Source organism: Manis javanica, chromosome X (genome assembly GCF_040802235.1).
Source record: "Manis javanica isolate MJ-LG chromosome X, MJ_LKY, whole genome shotgun sequence".
Taxonomy (NCBI): domain Eukaryota; kingdom Metazoa; phylum Chordata; class Mammalia; order Pholidota; family Manidae; genus Manis; species Manis javanica.
This window is the reverse complement of record NC_133174.1, coordinates 112,272,811-112,294,355: the sequence shown is the minus strand read 5'-3', so window position 1 is coordinate 112,294,355 and position 21,545 is coordinate 112,272,811. Positions and strand designations below refer to the sequence as shown.

The 21,545-nt window shown below is 39.8% G+C and overlaps 1 protein-coding gene across 3 annotated transcripts in view; it reads right to left on the bottom strand.

The window, feature by feature from the left end:
• AIFM1 (apoptosis inducing factor mitochondria associated 1) overlaps positions 1-21,545 on the bottom strand; it is a 52,483-nt gene that overhangs the window by 13,551 nt on the left and 17,387 nt on the right. For all 3 annotated transcript variants that reach the window (XR_001853734.3, XM_017664730.3, XM_017664729.3), the window contains exons 3-6: positions 6,126-6,225; positions 4,998-5,122; positions 4,739-4,869; positions 3,390-3,480 (exon numbers count right to left, since the gene is read on the bottom strand). Coding sequence is in view for 2 of the 3 variants with exons in the window: in XM_017664730.3 (XP_017520219.2) it covers positions 3,390-3,480; positions 4,739-4,869; positions 4,998-5,122; positions 6,126-6,225 (447 nt within the window). In the remaining variant the exon portion in view is untranslated. The remainder of the gene's footprint in view (positions 1-3,389; positions 3,481-4,738; positions 4,870-4,997; positions 5,123-6,125; positions 6,226-21,545) is intronic.

Sequence of the window (21,545 nt, the reverse complement as noted above, 5' to 3'; positions counted from 1 at the left end):
CCTAATGGCACCCACCTCCCAACCCCTGAATAAAAATTTTACTTCCTTTCTTCCAGTTTTTGGGATGAGGTGTCCCTTCTGTTTTGTTTCTGGGCCTGATCCTCATCCCTTCCTTTCGCTCCCAGAACCTTCCCCTATTAGTCACACACTCATTCCCCCATGTCTCGACACCTTATACCTTCATCCCATTAACATGCTTGCCTGTCCCATCTTAGAAGTCCCACATTAGATTCTATGCCCTCCTCAAGCTTTGTCCAATTGCTATCTCCCTTTTCTCATTTAAACTTTTGAAATAGTAACTTATCCTCTTTTCTAACTTCACAATGATATCTGAACTGCTAAATCTAATGCGGCATTTTACAATTCTTTTCTGACCAGACTCCTTTGCTGCAGTAATACCATGGATCACATCTTCCTTCTTGATACTTTCTCCAACTCTGGTCCCTGTCCTGGGCTCTCCTTTTACTGCCCTTTAACTTCTTTCCTATTCTCTTTTGTGGACTCTTCTTATTAAGCCTGTCTCTGAAAAATTGGGTTTTCCAAGGTTTCATCCCTGTCCCACTCCTCTTCTGACTATATAAGCCCTCAACCCTCCCTCAAGGCTTCAGCTCCTATACATACAAGGATAATTCCTGAATCTCTGAGCCCAGACCCCTCCCTCAGACCATCACAATCATATCCAACTGCCCATAGGACACCTCCACACGTATTTCCTACTTCATACTTAAGAGTCTAAAACTAAACTTTATTTCCCTCTTGAACTAGGTCCTCCTCTTGTAATATGTCTCAGTTGGGGGTATATCACCACCTACCACACATTCTGGAAATCAGAAAATCACCTTTGCCTCCTCCCTCTCTCTCAAGTTCCACCTTCAACCACTCACCATGCCCTATCAAGTTTGCCTCCGGAGCATGTCTCCAGTCTGTTCCTGACCCTTCATCACCTTTCTGTCAGGAAGCTATATAATGATGTTATCAAGAGCTTGGACTCTGGAATCAGAATTCTGTAGTCAGACATATTTGGACTCAAATTCTATCTCTGCCATTTATTAGCTGTGTGGGAAAGTTAGTTAATCTCTTTTTAATCTCAATTTCCTTGTAAAATGGAAATAATAATAGTATGTATCTCATAGAGTACTGTGATGATAAAGTAAGATAATAAAAATAGAGCATTTTAAAAGTGTCTTTACTTCCCAAAGTGGGTATAGAGGGAAAATACCTCAACATAAGAAAGGCCATATATGAAAAACCCACAGCCAACATCATACTTAACAGGGAAAACATGAAAGCTTTTCCTCTAAGATTAAGAACAAGACAAGGATGCCAACTCTCACCACTTTTATTCAACATACTACTGGAGGTCCTAGCCATGGCAGTCAGACAAGAAGAAAAAAATAAAAGGCATCCAAATTGTTAAGGAAGAAGTTAAACTGTCACTATTTGCAGGTGACACAATACTATATATAGAAAACCCTAAAGGCTCTACCAAAAAACTCTTAGAACTAATAAATGGATTAAGTAAAGTTGCAGGATACTAAATCAACACACAGAAATCTGTTGCATTTCTATATACTAATAACAAACTAGCAGAAAGAGAAATCAAGAAAAAAATTCCAACAAAAAGAATAAAATACCTAGGAACAAACCTAACCAGGGAGGTAAAAGACATCTACTCTGAAAACTATATGACACTGATGAAAGAAACTGAAGAAGACACAAATAAATGGAATGCTATCCATGTTCATGGATAGGAAGAATTAACATTGTCAAAATGGCCATCCTTCCCAAAGTAATTTACAGATGCAATCCCCATCAAAATACCAATGGCATTTTTCAACTAACTAGAGCAAATAACCCTAAAATTTCTATGGAGCTACAAAGACCCCAAATAGCCAAAGGAATCTTGAGAAAGAACAAAACTGGGGGTGGGGGGCACGCTGCTCCCTGATCCCAAGCTATACTACAAAACTATGGTGATTAAAACAGTATGGTGCTGGCAAATATTATATACTAATTGACTATATATGGATGCATATATAGTCAATTAGTATACAACAAAGGTGGCAAGAATATACAACAATCTCTTCAATAAATGGTGTTGGAAAAACTACAACTACATGCAAGAAAATGAAACTGGACCACTGTCTAACACCATACACAAAAGTAAACTTGAAATGGATTAAAGACCTAAATGTAAGACATAAAACCATAAAAATCTTAGAAGAAAACATAGGCAGGAATCTCTTGAACATCAGCATTAGTAATTTTTTTCTGAATACATCTCCCCAGGCAAGGGAAACAAAAGCAAAAATAAACAAGTGGGACTACATCAAATTAAAAAGCTTCTGCACAGCAGAGGAAACTATCAACAAAAAGTCAGCCTACTGTATGGGAGAATCTATCTGCAACTGATATATCCGATAATGGGCCAACATCCAAAACATAGAAAGAACTCACACAGCTCAACACCAAAAAACAAATAACCTGATTCAAAAATGGGCTGAGGACCTGGAGAGACATTTCTGCAAAGAAGACATACAGATGGCCAACAGGCACAGGAAAAGATACTCCACATCAATAATCATCAGGGAATGGCCACTATCCAAAAGACAAGAATCAGAAATAACAAGTGTTGGTGAGGACATGCTGTAAGGAGGATGGATTTTCAGATAATTTCAATGTCTCATTACCAGCTTATCCACAACCCTATATCCATTTTCTCTGCCTAACATCCCCTTATAGAAGTGGGCCTGTCCCTATCAAAGGTCAATGCCTCCACTTGTGCTGTGGATTCCATCTACTCCGGGCTTTGCTGCTTCTGGTAACCTTTCCCTCTCTACTGGAACATTGCCATTAGTTTACAGACACATTACCTCCCATTAATAAAAACAAAGCAGAATATGACAAAACTCTCCCTGGATCCCATAAACACCCTCCAAAAACTGCTCTCATTACTCAGGCACTTAATTTTGTAAAGTTTTCATGCTAATGTTAAGCCTGAATTATTTTTCTAATCTGAATAATATACTTCTGTCAATCTTGTGGCATCAATAATCCTAAAGAAATGTCAGTGTGGAATAGGAAGAAGGAAGGGCAAAGAGGCAAATCAGGAGAGGGAACAGCTTTAGGGTCTTGGTCCTCAATGATTTGATTTCCCCAGAAAAGTTTAGTTTGCATGCCACTCTAGGCTTTGACATTAGTGCTTTCCTCAGGAAGATACACTAAGTAGTGTAGACTAGCAGTATTAGACTCAAAATGACTCGCTCCTTCTTTGATGAACTACAATGGCAGGGAAGACATGAATGGCAGTGGGAATACAAGTTATTATACTTGCTGCCCACTTGGGCACATATGTGAAGCTTGACGAAGGAAGCAGCCTACTAGCTCACCTTCTTCCCAGTGAGGACAGCCACACCACCATTCTCAATGTGAGGCAGGTCCTGAGCAGAGACATAGAAGGAAGGTGGCTGGAAGTATATGCTGTATAGAGAAGAGGGAGGAAATGTTATAAGCACCTGGAACTCCTATCAATTTCACCCATAGCTTTAATAAAATTGTTCCCATCATGAAAAACTTTTAGGAACATTTTCCAAAGTCAGTCTCCAAGGCCACTAAACTTTGGTCATGACTTACTTATGCAGAGGTATTTTTGACCAGTGGTTGTCAACTGGGGGCAATTTTGCTCCCACCCCACCCCCACTCAGACATTGGCAGTGAATGGAGACACTTTTGCTTCTAACAGATTGGGGGTAGGGATGCTTCCAGTATCTAGTGGGTAGAGGCCAGGGAGGCTGTTAACAGGGAGGCCCTACAACACACAGACCAGCCCCCACAACTAAGAACTATCCAGCCCTAAATGTCAATAGTGCTGAGACTGAGAAACCCTGCTCTGGATTTAGGTTCATTTCAAGTTAGAACAAGAGAAGCACCCAAGGAGCTGGTAGTCATACTTCTACCCAAACAAGTTATCTAGAAGGGTGCTGGTCAATGGACAAGTAGTCTAGCTCCTGAGATGATTTTGCCTTAAATAATAGACAGTAACTGTGAAATATTAATTAAGGTATGGATAACATAATTGGAAGTATGTATCTGCTTGAGAATAGAACATGGTAACTGGGGTGAGGGAGATGGGTAGATTCATAAAATTTAGTCCAGTATCAGAGGGATCACTAATGAGAAAAAAATTGGAACCCAAAGAACATGGTACTGGAATCAAAAGATCCAAGGAATCCTTTAAGAGAAAAAAGCTTCTGGATCTGTATTTCCAAGTCTCTTGTGCAATCACTTTAATAAAGAGGTTCTACTTTATGGCGTTCCCATTCTACTCCCACAATTCTGAATGCCTGCTAAGGTGTCACAGAAAATGCCATAAAACAGTGTCTTTCCTTTTGCTTTTATGGGAGATGTCCAGACAAGTGTAAAGAAGTGACAGCACAGGTCAAGCTAGTCTTCACTGGAAAAGTCTAACAATAAGGTCCCAGAAATAGGAGCGTCAGTATTTCAGAGGCCAACATTGTATCTTCAATTGTTGGTAGATCTGGTAACAGAATCCAGGACTTGCCACTATAGCCTGTTGCCTCTGAGCTGCACCATGTGTGTCCCAAGGTGGACACCAACATGCAGCCAAGTCCTCTCTCCTATGCACTGCACATGGTTGGTGCAAAATCCTGACCTACTCCCTGCACTTAGCTAAAGTTGCTAATCAGTTGGAGTTGCTATTTTACATAAGTGAACATACCTTCTCTCTTTTCCATTCCACTGTCTGAATCGCAGTGTCTTTGTGACATTTGGATCATCTGAAAACCACAGTTCTTTTGAAAGAGGGGGACGCATGTATGGTAGCTCAGGGTCTTCAGATACAATCAGTACCTTTAGACACAAAATAATGGTACTTATTAGAGCCAAGTCATTTAGAGGCAGATGTAAAAGTGCTCACATTGGTTGAGGGCCTGCAGACTATATACCTTCTGTGGCAACCAAGACAGTGTCTGTCTTACCCTGGCCCCAGGATCCCGAGCCCGGATGGATCTGGCTGCAGCAAAAGCAGCAGTGCCTCCACCAATGAGCAGGAATGGAACATGACTTGGTATCCTGACTTGAGGAACTGCCTCTCCTTCTGCAGCTGTAAGCAACAGACCAGACACGGTGAATATTCTTAAAGTCTCAGTTGACTCCTTGCCACTATTAAAAAAAAAGTCACCTCGCACTTATCTCAGTCCTTTACATAAGTTCACAAAATCCCTATGTACATTAGTCTTAGCAAACTTCACGGCATCCTAATGGGACAGGAAAAGCAAGTATCCCTTTCATTCCATAAGTGAAAAATACCCCCAAAAGAGTGAGTGATTTGACCAATGACATTCACTTATTAAATCTATCAGAACTAGAACTTGGCTTCAATGTTTAGTTATTTCTAAAACACATTAGAAAGCACCTATTAGAAGGCTTGTGCCCTTCTCATTAATTTCCTAATGACTAACAAGAATATTGAGCTCAGTTTCACCCTTTATTAGTAAGAAATGGGGAAAACCCAGCAGGGCAATTGGGGATTATTATACAATGTTCAAGAATAAGCAGGTGCTACTGAAGAAAGCAATGTAAATCGCCCACCCAGAGCTGTGGGCCTTATTAATGGATTAAAATTTCCTCTGAAAAATCAAGCCTGTCATGTGCAAAGTTATGGCTAGGAGTATATATTTTAAGAAAACAAATATATCTTTAACAACTTGGAACTTCAAAGACTCAAAAGGGTAAAAAAACAGGACAAAAGAATTTCTTCATAGAAAAAGCCTTCATCTCTGTTGTGAGAATTTTCCTTGCCAAGCTTGCCTTTTTTTTTTTTTTTTTAGCTATTTACTTTTAATAACCTTAATGGTCATAAGCCTTTAGCGCCAAGCGTGCCTTTTTAATTTAAAACTTGTCTTTAAGAGTTCAGTATAAACTACCAATCATAATCATCACTCATTTTATTTCAAAGCCAAATTCCAGTCAAATACCTCAACAAATTGCTCCCAGGTCTGGGATAACATCATAGTCTCTGGAAGCTTACATACATCATCACAAAGCACAGCACCCAAATTGTTTATAACTTTCCTTTCATACACTGAGTCTCAAATCATACTCACCAGATGATGTGGCTCTTTTCTGTTTCTCTTCTGGTGTTAGTCCTAACCCTGAAATTCTTTCATTATACCTTTTTTTGTCATCTTTTATCGTCCTGTAGGCCTGTAGACCCAAACATGGATAAAATTAATTTCATCATGCAGCTAGCTCATACCATAATAATGTTATCTTTCAATTAAACGAGAAGCTTTTGTCTACATGAGGTATGTTCTTCTATGTTAAAAATCACTAAGGCAAGATTATTTTCTTAAGAAATAAAAAATACTGAGTGTGTACACAATTGGGGTGAAAAAAACACAGGTGAAAATGTTCCAGTTTCAGACTTCCTTCGGTTCTGTGTGAGGGATTTTCCTCACATTTAATTCTGAAGTTACAGCTAAAGAAAAAAGAAAAACATTTTATTCTACAAGAATAAAGTACTAGGAGGGGCTAAAGTTTACTATCTGTGGAACAGGTCCATGTGGTTCTGGGGAGAAACCTGGGACAGAAGTCTTCCGGTAGATGTCCCAAGTTTTCCTGAGCCCTCAGATAATGCCCTGAAACATTACTGCCTGTGTCCTAGTCTTATAGAGTAACTCATCTTTCCCTTAATGGTCGATCATTTTACAACACTCAGGTATTTATTAAAGATCAAACATCTTGCTTCAATACCCATTGATATACTATCTTCTCTATCCTTTTAAAAAAATCTTCTCTATACTTTCAAATGGAGGAAGGGTACTGTAGTATTATGATTAGTTTTTTTTTCACATACAGCATCAGAGTTTATTAGAGATTTTTAAAAAAGCAGTAGGCAAGAATGACTTGTCTTAATTATAATACTTCTGCTCTTGTGTACCCTACATGGTCAACAGACAGAAATTTAAGTGACCAATGTCAACTGAGATCCAAGATTATTAATTATTGGAAGAGAAAGTAAGGACAATCACAGGAAATACCATAAAACATGTTCTAAGCATATCTCTATGAGGCCTTCACAGAGCAGCCCATTAGGCAATGTGCTGCAATAAGGAACCTGGATCCTGAGACCTGGATTTAATATTTATCAGCCTGAAAACATCTAAGTATGATATGGATGGGTTAGGAAATTAAGTACTGTATGTTAAAAAAACAATGATTTGGAGAGGAGGAGCCAAGATGGCGGCATGAGTAGGACAGCAGAAATCTCCTTCCAAAACCATATATATCTTTGAAAATACAACTATTCCTAAAAGAGAAACCAGAAGATACAGGACAATAGCCAGGCTACATCTACATCTACGAGAACCCAGTGCCTCACGAAGGGGGTAAGATACAAGCCGCAGCCTGGCGGGACCTGAGTGACACCCCGACCCCAGCTCCCCGGCGGGAGGAGAGGAGTCAGAGCGGGGAGGGAGAGGGAGTGCAGGACTGCTAAATACCCAGCCCTAGCCATCAGCACAGGGAGTGCAGACACACAGTGTGTGGTGTGCTGGATACTAGGGAAAGGGAACAGTAAAACCTGTGAGTGGGTTCCCACAGCAGACACCCCTGGCACAAAAGAAAAGCGAGTGCTTTTTGAAAGTCTTAAAGGGACAGGAGCCTCACAGCTAGATGGACACATCCTGGCACACTCAGCCCAGCAGCTGAGAATCCCGGGGAACTCCAGGCACCCTAACCCCCTGGGCAGCAGGGCAGCTCTGAGGCCCCTCACGGCGATAAACAGCCTCCTGCCAGTTCCCCCTCTGATGCGGCCCTGCCACAGCAGAGCAGCAGCCTGAGACCAGCCATGCCCACAGCAACCATGCGGAGCTGACTCCGCAGCGGCCCAGGCAAGAATCAGACACCCCGTCTGCGTGCAACTGCCCAGCAAAAGCCGCTAGGCATTGCCGTTCCCCAGGAAAGGAAGGCCAGGAGCAAGTGGAAAGGGACTTGGTTCTCCCAGCTGACACACACACAACTGCATAAGACTACCTCTATCGCCATGAAAAGGCAGAAGAATTTGATACAAATCAGAATAACCCAGACATCCTCCTATGAGAGGGAATCTGGGGAGAAAGATTTAACCAATCTTCCTGAAAAAGAATTCAAAATAAAGGTCATAACCATGCTGATGGACTTGCAGAGAAATATGCAAGAGCTAAGGAGGGAGAAAACAGAAATAAAACAATCTCTGGAAGGACGTAAGAGCAGACTGGATGAGGTGCAGGAGACTGTTAATGGAATAGAAATCAGAGAACAGGAACACAGGGAAGCTGACGCAGAGAGAGACAAAAGGATCTCCAGGAATGAAAGAATATTAAGAGAACTGTGTGACTAATCCAAAGGAACAATATTCACATTATAGGGGTACCAGAATAAGAAGAGAGAAAAAGGGATAGAAAGTGTCTTTGAAGAAATATTGCTGAAAACTTCCCCAAATTGGGGGAGGAAACAGTCTCTCAGACCATAGAGGCCCACAGAACTCCCAACACAAGGGAACCAAGGAGGACAACACCAAGACACATAATAATTAAAATGGCAAAAATCAAAGGCAAGGACAGAGTATTAAAGGCAGTGAGAGAAAAAAAGGTCACCTACAAGGGAAAACCAATTAGGCAATCATTAGACTTCTCAACAGAAACCTTACAGGCCAGAAGAGAATGGCATGATATATTTAATGCAATGAAACAGAAGGCCCTTGAACCAAGGATACTGTATCCAGCACTATTATCATTTAAATACAAAGGAGGGATTAAACAATTCCCACCCAAGCAAAAGTTGAGGGAATTTGCCTCCCACAAACCACCTCTACAGGGTATTTTAGAGGGACTGCTCTAGATTGAAGCACTCCTAAGGCTAAACAGATGTCACCAGAGAAAATAAAATCACAGCAAAGAAACCGGAACAATCAAATACAAACTAAAGGCAAAAAATAAAATCACCTACCCACAAAAGCAGTCAAAGGAAACACAAAGAGCACACACACACACACACAACACCTAACATACAAAGAAAGGAGGAGAAAGAATAAGAAGGGAGAGAAATAAACAATCATCAGACTCTGTTTATCATAGCTCAGTAAGGGAGTTAAGTTAGACAGTAAGATAGTAAAAAAGCTAACCTTGAACCTTTGGTAATCACAAACCTAAAGCCTGCAATGGCAATAATTACATATCTTTCAATAATCACCCTAAATGTAAATGGACTGAATGCACCAATCAAAAGACACAGAGTAATAGAATGGATAAAAAAGCAAGACCCATTCATATGCTGCTTACAAGAGACTCACCTCAAACCCAAAGACATACACAGACTAAAAGTCAAGGGATGGAAAAAGATATTTCACGCAAACAATAGGGAGAAAAAAGCAGGTGTTGCAGTACTAGTATCAGACAAAATAGACATCAAAACAAAGAAAATCACAAGAGATAAAGGACATTATAAAATGATAAAGGGGTCAATCCAACAAGAGGATATGAACATTATAAATAAATATGTACCCAATACAGGAGCACCAATATATGTGAAACAAATACTAACAGAATTAAAGGAGGAAATAGAATGCAATGCATTTATTTTAGGAGACGTCAACACACCACTCACTCCAAAGGACAGATCCACCAGACAGAAAACAAGTAAGGACACAGAGGCACTGAACAACACACTAGAACAGATGGACCTAATAGACATCTGTAGAACTCTACACCCAAAAGCAACAGGATACGCATTCTTCTCAAGTGCACATGGAACATTCTTCAAAATAGACCACATACTAGGCCACAAAAAGAGCCTCAGTAAATTCAAAAAGATTGAAATTCTACCAACCAACTTCTCACACCACAAAGTTATAAAAGTAGAAATAAATTGTACAAAGAAATCAAAAAGGCTCACAAACACATGGAGGCTTAACAACATGCTCGTAAATAATCAATGGATCAATGACCAAATCAAAATAGAGATCCAGCAATATATGGAAACAAATGATAACAACACAAAGCCCCAACTTCTGTGGGATGCAGTGAAAGCACTTTAAAGAGGAAAAGTATATAGCAATCCAGGCATATTTAAAGAAGGAAGAACAATCCCAAATGAATAGTCTAAAGTCACAATTATCTAAATTGGAAAAAGAAGAACAAATGAGGCCTAAAGTCAGCAGAAGGAGGGACATAATAAAGATCAGAGAAGAAATAAAATTGAGAAGGATAAAACAACAGAAAAAGAAAGGCGAGCCAACATGGCGGCGTGAGTAGGACAGTGGGAATCTCCTCCCAAAAACATATATATTTTTAAAAATACAACAAATACAACTAATCCTAAAAGAGAGACCAGAAGACACAGGACAACAGCCAGACTACATCCACATGTGCGAGAGCCCAGCGCCTGGTGAAAGGGGTAAGATACAACCCCCGGCCTGGTGGGACCCAAGCATGCCTCCCCCCAGCTCCCGGCGGGAGGGAGAGGGAGCCCAGGACTGCTAAACACCCAGCCCCAGCCACCCGCACCAGAGCGCAGACCAGTGCATGCGTGGAGGGCTAGAAACTAGGGAAACAGGGCAGCAAGACCTCTGAGCGGGTTCCAAAGCTGATACCCCTGTGACAAAGAAAAGCGAGTGCTTTTTGAAAGTCTTAAAGGGACAGGGACGTAACAGCTGGACAGAAACAACACAGGTCACAGCCCAGTGGCTGGAAATTACAGGGAAAACCAGGAGCACTAAGCCCCTGGGCAACAGCTCTGAGACCCCTCACAGAGGTAAACAGCCAAACAGCCACCCCCCTCCAGTCCATTACCCCTCCGGGCGCTGCGAAAACAGAGAAGCAGCGTAAGGCAGGCGCCGCCCTCAGAAAGGGAGCTTCCTCCATATCGGCCGGGCAAGACACGAAGACACAGTCTACACGCAATTACCCAACACAAGCCACTAGGGGTCGCAGTTGTCCCAGTAAAGAAAGGCCAGGAGCAAGTGGAAAGTTTGGCCCTCCCAGGTGACAGTCAATAGCACCTGTCAACATGAAAAGGCAAAAAATTATGATCCAGACAAGACTAACCCAGACAGCTTCACCATCTGCTACATCTTCCCCTGAGAGGGAACCTGGGGAGATAGATTTAACCAGTCTTACTGAAAAAGAATTCAAAACAAAAGTCATAACCATGCTGATGGACTTGCAGAGAAATATGCAAGAACTAAGAAAGGAGAATACAGAAATAAAACAAGCTCTGGAAGGACTTCAAAACAGAATGGACGAGATGCAAGAGACCATACATGGACTAGAAAACAGAGAACAGGAACGCAGAGAAGCTGATGCAGAGAGAGATAATAGGATCTCCAGGAATGAAAGAATGCTAAGAGACCTGAGTGACCAATCGAAATGGAACTATATCCACATTATAGGGGTACCAGAAGAAGAGAGAGAAAAAGGGATAGAAAGTGCCTTTGAAGAAATAATTGCTGAAAACTTCCATTAACTAGGGGAAGAAATGGTCTCTCAGACCACAGAGGTACACAGAACTCCCATGACAAGGGATCCAAGGAGGGCAACACCAAGACACATAATAATTAAAATGGCAAAGATCAAAGACAAGGACAAAGTATTAAAGGCAGCCAGAGAGAAAAATGAGGTTACCTACAAAGGAAAACCCATCAGGCTATCAACAGACTTCTCAACAGAATCCCTACAGGCCAGAGGAGAATGGCATGATACACTTAATGCAATGAAACAGAAGGGCCTCGAACCAAGACTACTGTAAACAGCACGAATATCATTTAAATATAAAGGAGGGATTACACAATTCCCAGACAAGCAAAAGTTGAGGGAATTTGCCTCCCACAAACCACCTCTACAGGGCATCCTACAGGCACTGCTCTAGATGGGAGAACTCCTAAAAAGAGCACAGAACAAAACACCCAACATATGAAGAAGGGAGGAGGAGGAATAAGAAGGGAGAGAAATAAAGAATCATCAGACCATGTTTATAATAGCTCAACAAGCGAGTTACGTAAGACAGTAAGATAGTAAAGAAGCTAACCCTGAACCTTTGGTAACCACAGACTTAAAGCCTGCAATGGCAATAAGTACATACCTTTCAATAATCACCCTAAATGTAAATGGACTGAATGCACCAATCAAAAGACAAAGAGTAATAGAATGGATAAAAAAGCAAGATCCATCCATATGCTGCTTACAAGAGACTCACCTCAAACCCAAAGACAGGCACAGACTTAAAGTCAAGGGATGGAAAAAGATATTTCATGCAAACAACAGAGAGAAGAAAGCAGGTGTTGCAATTCTGGTATCAGCTAAAACAGACTTCAAAATAAAGAAAGTAACAAAAGATAAAGAAGGACATAACATAATGATAAAGGGCTCAATCCAACAAGAGGATATAACCATTATAAATATATATGCACCCAATACAGGGGCACCAACATACCTGAAACAAATACTAACAGAACTAAAGGAGGAAATAGAATGCAATGCATTCACTCTAGGAGACTTCAACACACCACTGACTCCAAAGGACAGATCCACCAGACAGAAAATAAGTAAGGACACAGAGGCACTGAACAACACACTAGAACAGATGGACCTAATAGACATCTACACAACTCTACATCCAAAAGCAACAGGATACACATTCTACTCAAGTGCACATGGAACATTCTCCAGAATAGACCACATACTAGGCCACAAAAAGAGCCTCAGTGAATTCCAAAAGATTGAAATCCTACCAACCAACTTTTCAGACCACAAAGGCATAAAACTAGAAATAAATTGTACAAAGAAAGCAAAAAGGCTCACAAACACATGGAGGCTTAACAACACGCTCTTAAATAATCAATGGATCAATGACCAAATCAAAATGGAGATCCAGCAATATATGGAGACAAACAACAACAACACAAAGCTCCAACTATTGTGGGACACAGCAAAAGCAGTCTTAAGAGGAAAGTATATAGCAATCCAGGCATATTTAAAGGAAGAACAATCCCAAATGAATGGTCTAATGTCACAATTATCGAAATTGGAAAAAGAAGAACAAATGAGGCCTAAGGTCAGCAGAAGGAGGGACATAATAAAGATCAGAGAAGAAATAAATAAAATTGAGAAGAATAAAACAATAGCAAAAATCAATGAAACCAAGAGCTGGTTCTTCGAGAAAATAAACAAAATAGATAAGCCTCTAGCCAGACTTATAAAGAGGAAAAGAGAGTCAACACAAATCAACAGTATCAGAAACGAGAACGGAAAAATCACGACGGACCCCACAGAAATACAAAGAATTATTAGAGAGTACTATGAAAACCTATATGCTAACAAGCTGGGAAACCTAGGAGAAATGGCCAATTTCCTAGAAAAATACAACCTTCCAAGACTGACCCAGAAGGAAACAGAAAATCTAAACAGACCAATTACCAGCAACAAAATTGAAGTGGCAATCAAAAAACTACCAAAGAACAAAACCCCCGGGCCAGATGGATTCCCTCAGAATTTTATCAGACATACAGGGAAGACATAATACCCATTTTCCTTAAAGTTTTCCAAAAATAGAAGAGGAGGGGATACTCCCAAACTCATTCGTTGAAGCTCACATCACCCTAATACCAAAACCAGGCAAAGACCCCACCAAAAAAGAAAACTACAGACCAATATCCCTGAGGAACGTAGATGCAAACGCAACAAAATATTAGCAAACTGAATTAAAAAATACATCAAAAGGATCGTACACCATGACCAAGTGGGATTCATCCCAGGGATGCAAGGATGGTACAACATTAGAAAGTCCATCAACATCATCCACCACATCAACAAAAAGAAAGACAAAAACCACATGATCATCTCCATAGATGCTGAAAAAGCATTTGACAAAGTTCAACATGCATTCATGATAAAAACTCTCAGCAAAATGGGAATAGAGGGCAAGTACCTCAACATAATAAAGGCCGTTTATGATAAACCCACAGCCAACATTATATTAACAGCGAGAAGCTGAAAGCTTTTCCTCTGAGATCAGGGACTAGACAGGGATGCCCACCCTCCCCACTATTATTTAACATAGTACTGGAGGTCCTAGCCACGGCAATCAGACAAAACCAAAAAAATACAAGGAATCCAGATTGGTAAAGAAGTTAAACAGTCACTATTTGCAGATGACATGATATTGTACATAAAAAACCCTGAAGACTCCACCCCAAAACTACTAGAACTGATATTGGAATACAGCAAAGTTGCAGGATACAAAATTAACACAAAGAAATCTGTGGCTTTCCTATACACTAACAACGAACCAACAAAAAGAGAAATCAGGAAAACAATTCCATTCACCATTGCATCAAAAAAAATAAAATACCTAGGAATAAACCTAACCAAAGAAGTGAAAGACTTATACTCTGAAAACTACAAGTCACTCTTAAGAGAAATTAAAGGGAACACTAACAACAGATGGAAACTGATCCCATGCTCGTGGCTAGGAAGAATTAATATCGTCAAAATGGCCATCATGCAAAAAGCAATATACAGATTTGATGCAATCCCTATCAAACTACCAGCAACATTCTTCAATGAACTGGAACAAATAATTCAAAAATTCATATGGAAACACCAAAGACCCCGAATAGCCAAAGCAATCCTGTGAAAGAAGAATAAAGTAGGGGGGATCTCACTCCTCAACTTCAAGCTCTACTATAAAGCCATAGTAATCAAGACAATTTGTTACTGGCACAAGAACAGAGCCACAGACCAGTGGAACAGACTAGAGAATCCAGACATTAACGCAGACATATATGGGAAATTAATATTTGATAAAGGAGCCACGGACATACAATGGTGAAATGACAGTCTCTTCAACAGATGGTGCTGGTAAAACTGGACAGCTACATGTAGGAGAAAGAAACTGGACCATTGTCTAACCCCATATACAAAAGTAAACTCAAAATGGATCAAAGACATGCATGTAAGTCATGAAACCATTAAACTCTTGGAAAAAAACACAGGCAAAAACCTCTTAGACATAAACATGAGTGACCTCTTATTGAACATATCTCCCCGGGCAAGGAAAACAACACCAAAAATGAACAAGTGGGACTATATTAAGCTGAAAATCTTCTGTACAGCAAAAGATACCATCAATAGAACAAAAAGGAACCCTACAGTATGGGAGAATATATTTGAAAATGACAGATGCGATAAAGGCTTGACGTCCAGAATATATAAAGAGCTCACACGCCTCAAAAAACAAAAAACAAATAACCCAATTAAAAAATGGGCAGAGGAACTGAACAGACAGTTCTCCAAAAAAGAAATAGATGGCCAACAGACACATGAAAAGATGCTCCACATTGCTAATTATCAGAGAAATGCAAATTAAAACTACAATGAGGTATCACCTCACACCAGTAAGGATGGCTGCCATCCAAAAGACAAACAACAAATGTTGGTGAGGCTGTGGAGAAAGGGGAACCCTCCCACACTGCTGGTGGGAATGTAAATTAGTTCAACCATTGTGGAAAGCAGTATCGAGGTACATCAAAATGCTCAAAACAGACTTACCATTTGACCCAGGAATTCCACTCCGAGGAATTTACCCTAAGAACGCAGCAATCAAGTTTGAGAAAGACAGATGCACCCTTATGTTTATCGCAGCACTATTTACAATAGCCAAGAATTGGAAGCAACCTAAATTTCCACTGATAGATGAATGGATAAAGAAGATGTGGTACATATACACAATGGAATACTACTCAGCCATAAGAAGAGGGCAAATCCTACCATTTGCAGCAACATGGATGGAGCTGGAGGGTATTATGCTCAGTGAAATAAGCCAAGCAGAGAAAGAGAAATACCAAATGATTTCACTCATCTGTGGAGTATAAGAACAAAGGAAAAACTGAAGGAACAAAACAGCAGCAGAATCACAGAACCAAAGAATGGACTAACAGGTACCAAAGGGAAAGGGACTGGGGAGGATGGGTGGGTAGGGAGGGATAAGGGGGTGTAGAAGAAAGGCGGTATTATGATTAGCATGCATAATGTGGGGGGTGGGAGAAAGGGGAGGGCTGTACAACACAGAGAAGGCAAGTAGTGATTCTGCATTTTGCTATGCTGGTGGACAGTGACTGTAAAGGGGTTTTAGGGGGGACCTGGTATAGGGGAGAGCCTAGTAAACATAATATTCATCATGTAAGTGTAGATTAATGATAACAAAAAGAAAAAAAGAAAAGGGGGATTACTCCCTGATAGGATTAAACTGTAAATCAATGATTAATGCATACTTTAAATATCCTTAATTTTGACCACTTAAAGGGTGTCAGATGATCGGCTATGGAGGTACATTTTTCTGATAATATTCCTCTTAAAAAAAAAAAAAAGCAGTTCCTGTGTGGTGACCTCCAATGAGTTCTACACAATGGTATAAAGGGCATGTCAAAGTGTAGGCAAAGGGTCTGTTTGTGTTTATACAGAGGATCAAAGCCTAATTTGGCTACCCAGAAAATGAACTAAGATACGATATGAAAAAGAACTTCCAACATCAGCACTCTCTGGAAGACTCATACCAGAAAAGGATCATCAAAAAACCCCAACAAAGATCCATGCGCTGCTACAGCTGTAGATGCACTCATCCCACCGGTTCCTGGACTTGCCATGGGAATGAAGGAGGGATATCTAAGCTGGCCTGTGCATACAGTAAAACAACAAATTTGACTGGATCTATACTGTTGGAACTTAACCAAGAATAGGGAGAAGTGCAAATTGTAGAGCTCCAAAATCTTACAACTACAGACTATGTACTGTTAAAAGAACATATGGGATGTGAACAGTCCCCAGGAATGGGATGTTTTAATTGTCTGATTTCTCTCAGACTGTTCAAGTTCAGTTCAATATCCACCATATCATAGATAAGTTTTCACAAATGCCTAAGGTGCCTAACTGGTTTTCTTGGTTTCACTGGAGATGGCTGGTAATTATAGGTCTGCTTTGGTTATTTAACTGTACTCCTATTATGTTAATGTGTGTGCGCAATTTAATTAGTAGTTTAAAACCTATACATGCTGAAGTTACTCTACAAGAAGATATGTCAAAGAAATAATCAATCTTCCCATGTTTTCTTCCGCCTGCCACTTCTATAGCTTTTCTTCTTCCTTCCTAATTACAACCCTTAAATAGAATTCGTGCCTCATATCAAATTTACTGAGTATCATAATGCCTCCAAGTGGTAAAGACACCTCAAGACAAATGCTGGGCATAGAAACCACAGGGCATAAATATGTAAAGAAGTAAAAAGCTAACCTTTTCAAACAATAAGGCTTCTCTCTCACTTACCAACTTTCAATCTCCGTGTATGGCCCCGGAAGATGACTGGTTAGCCAGAGATGGGTAAGATTCCTCAAGGGAGGAACAACCTAAGACAGGCACAGTCACAGGGGGGCCATCAGGTGAGAAACTGGGGATCAACAGAGGTGAGACTTAGAACCTCACCCCCCTGTTCTGAGAGAAATCTTCTGCATCCGTGGATGTTTTATTGCCCTCATCTAGCTTGGATTAACACTTAGTCTACAGGCACACACCTGATCATCTACAGCTGCTCTCTTAAAGCACTAAACTATGCTTTCTACCTTTATGTTGCATCTACCTACCACTTCAGCATTTTATTAAAAATAATAATGAGAGAAATGTGGTATCCACATATAAATCAAGTATAAAAATCAAACGAATATTCGTATTTGAACTGATTGTTTACAGTTCATAATGCATGATCAAAACTGAAAGTTTCTGTGATGACTGCCCTTGTACTGTTCACCATGTAACTTATTCACTATGTAAGAATTTGTTCTCCATGTACGAACTTGTTCGTTATGCTTCAGAAGATTGGAGACTGACAAAAATTAGGCTTGGGGTGGATTAATGATTGTGCATTGAGCATTGACTCCTCTATACAGAATTTTATTGTTGTTAACCATTTCATCAATAAATATTAGAGATGCCCTCTCAAAAAACAAAAAAAACAAAAAAAAAAGTACAGACTTCCAATTGTAAAATAAATAAGTAACCGGGATGTAATGTATAGCATAAGGAATATAGTCAAAATATTGTAACAACTTTGTATGGTGATAGCTGGTAGCTAGAATTATCATGTATATAAATGTTGAATCACTGTGTTGTACACCTGAAACTAATGTAATACTGTGTGTCAACTACCTTTCAATAAAAAAAAAAAAAAGAACAGAAAAAGTTAATGAAACCAAGAGCTGGTTCTTTCAGAAATAAACAAAATAGATAAGCCTCTAGCCAGACTTATAAAAAGAAAAAGAAAATCTACACACAGCAAGAGAATCAGAAATGACAAAGGAAAAATTACGACAGACCCCAAAGAAATACAAAGAATTATTAGAGAATACTATAAAAAACTATATGCTAACAAGATGCAAAACCTAGAGGTAATGGACAACTTCCTAGAAAAATACAACCTTCCAAGACTGACCAAGAAAGAAACAGAAAATCTAAACAGATCAATTACCAGAAATGAAAGTGAAGCAGTAATAAAAAAACTACCCAAGAGCAAAACTCCCAGGCCAGATGGATTTGCTGCAGAGTTTTAAAAGACAAACTGAGAAGACATAATAACCATTCTCCTTAAAGTTTTCCAAAAAATAGAAGAGGGAATACTTCCAGGCTCATTCTATGAAGCCAACACCACCCCAATACCAAACCCAGGCAAAGACCCCACCAAAAAGAAAATTACAGACCAATATCCCTGATGAACATAGATGCAAAAATACTCAACAAAATATTAGCAAACCGAATTCAAAAGTACATCGAGAGGATCAAACACCATGACCAAGTGGGATACATCTCAGATGCAAGGATGGTACAACATTTGAAAACCCATCAACATCATACACCACATGAACAAAAAGGGCAAAAATCACATGATCACCTCCATAGACGCTGAAAAAGCATTCGAAAAAATTCAACATCCATTCATGATAAAAACTCTCAGATAAATGGATATGGAGGGCAAATACCTCAACATAATAAAGGTCATATATGAAAAACCCACAGCCAACATCATACTGAACAGCAAGAAGCTGAAAGCATTTCCTCTAAGAACGAGAACAGGACACGGATGCCCACTCTCCCCACTGTTATTCAACATAGTACTGGAGGTCCTAGCCATGGGAATTAGACAAAACAAAGAAATACAAGGAATCCAGATCGGTAAAGAAGAACTCAAACTGTCACTATTTGCAGATGACATGATATTGTACATAAAAAACCCTAAAGACTCCACTCCAAAACTACTAGAACTGATATGGGAATACAGCAAAGTTGCAAGATACAAAATTAATACACAGAAATCTGAGGCTCCCCTACACACTTACAATGAACTAATAAAAAGAGAAACCAGGAAAACAATTCTATTCACAATTGCATCTAAAAGAATAAAGTACCTAGGAATAAATATAACCAAAGAAGTGAAAGACCTATACCTCGAATACTACAAGACATTCTTAAGAGAAATTCAAGAGGACACTAAAAAATGGAAACTCATCTCATAGTCTTGGCTAGGAAGAATTAATATTTACAAAATGGCCATCCTGCCAAAAGCAATCTACAGATTTAATGCAGTCTCTATCAAATTACCAACAGCATTCTTCAATGAACTGGAACAAATGGTTCAAAAATTCATATGGAACCACCAAAGACACCGAATAGCCAAAGCAATACTGAGAAGGAAGAATAAAGTGGGAGGGACCTCACTCCCCAACTTCAGGCTCAACTATAAAGCCACAGTAATCAAGACAATTTGGTACTGGCACAAGAACAGAGCCACAGACCAGTGGAGCATAATAGAGTCTCCAGACATTAACCCAAACATATATGGTCAATTTATATATGCTAAAAGAGCCACGGACATACAATGGGGAAATGACAGCCTCTTCAACAGCTGGTGTTCGCAAAACTGGACAGCTACATGTAAGAGAATGGAACTGGACCATTGTGTAACCCCGTACACAAAAGTAAATTCGAAATGGATCAAAGACCTGAATGTAAGTCATGAAACCATAAAACTCTTAGAAAAAAACATGGGCAAAAATCTCTTGGACATAAACATGAGCGACTTCTTCATGAACATATCTCGCCAGAAAGGGAAACAAAAGCAAAAATGAACAAGTGGGACTATATCAAGCTGAAAGCTTCTGTACAGCAAAGGACACCATCAATAGAACAAAAAGGCATCCTACAGTATGGGAGAATATATTCATAAATGACAGATCTGATAAAGGGTTTACATCAAAAATATATAAAGAGCTCACACACCTCAACAAACGAAGAGCGAACAATCCAATTAAAAAATGGGCAGAGGAGCTGAAGAGACAGTTCTCCATAGAAGAAATTCAGATTGCCAACAGACACATGAAAAGATGCTCCACATTGCTAGTTTTCAGACAAATGCAAATTAAAACCACAATGAGGTATCACCTCACACCAGTAAGGATGGCTACCATCCAAAAGACAAACAAAAAATGTTGGCGAGGTTGTGGAGAAAGGGGAACCCTCCTACACTGCTGGTGGGAATGTAAATTAGTTCAACCATTGTGGGAAAGCAATATGGAGGTTCCTCAAAATGCTCAAAATAGACTTATCATTTGACCCAGGAATTCCACTTATAGGAATTTACCCTAAGGATGCAGCACTCCAGTTTAAAAAAGACAGATGCACCCCTGTTTATCTCAGCACTATTTACAATAGCCAAGAAATGGAAGCAACCTAAATGTCCATCAGTAGATGAATGGATAAAAGAAGATGTGGTATATATACACAATGGAATATTATTCAGCCATAAGAAAAGAAATCCTACAATTTGCAACAACATGGATGGAGCTAGAGGGTATTATGCTCAGTGAAATAAGCCAAGCGGAGAAAGACAAGTACCAAGTGATTTCACTCATATGTGGAATATAAGAACAAAGCAAAAACTGAAAGAAGGAAACAGCAGCAGAATCACAGAACCCAAGAATGGACTAACAGTTACCAAAGGGAAAGGGACTGGGGAGGATGGGTGGGAAGGAAGGGAGAAGGGGGGGGAAGAAGAAAGGGGGCCTTACGATTACCATGCATATTATGGTGGGGTACGGGGAGGGCTGTGCAACACAGAGAAGACAATTAGTAATTTTATAGCATTTTAATGCGCTGATGGACAGTGACTAATGGGGTATGTGGGAGGGACTTGGTGAAGGGGGGAGTCTAGTAAACATAATGTTCCTCATGTAATTATAGATTAATGATACCCAAAAACAAAACAATGAGTCATCAAATAACATTAATTAAAAAAATTTTTTTGATATAATCTACAATTACATGAGGAACATTGTTTACTAGACTCCACCCTTCACAAAGTTTCCCCCACAAACCCCATTACAGTCACTGTCCATCAGTGTAGTAGGATGCTGTAGAATCACTACTTGTCTTCTCTGTGTTGCACAGCCG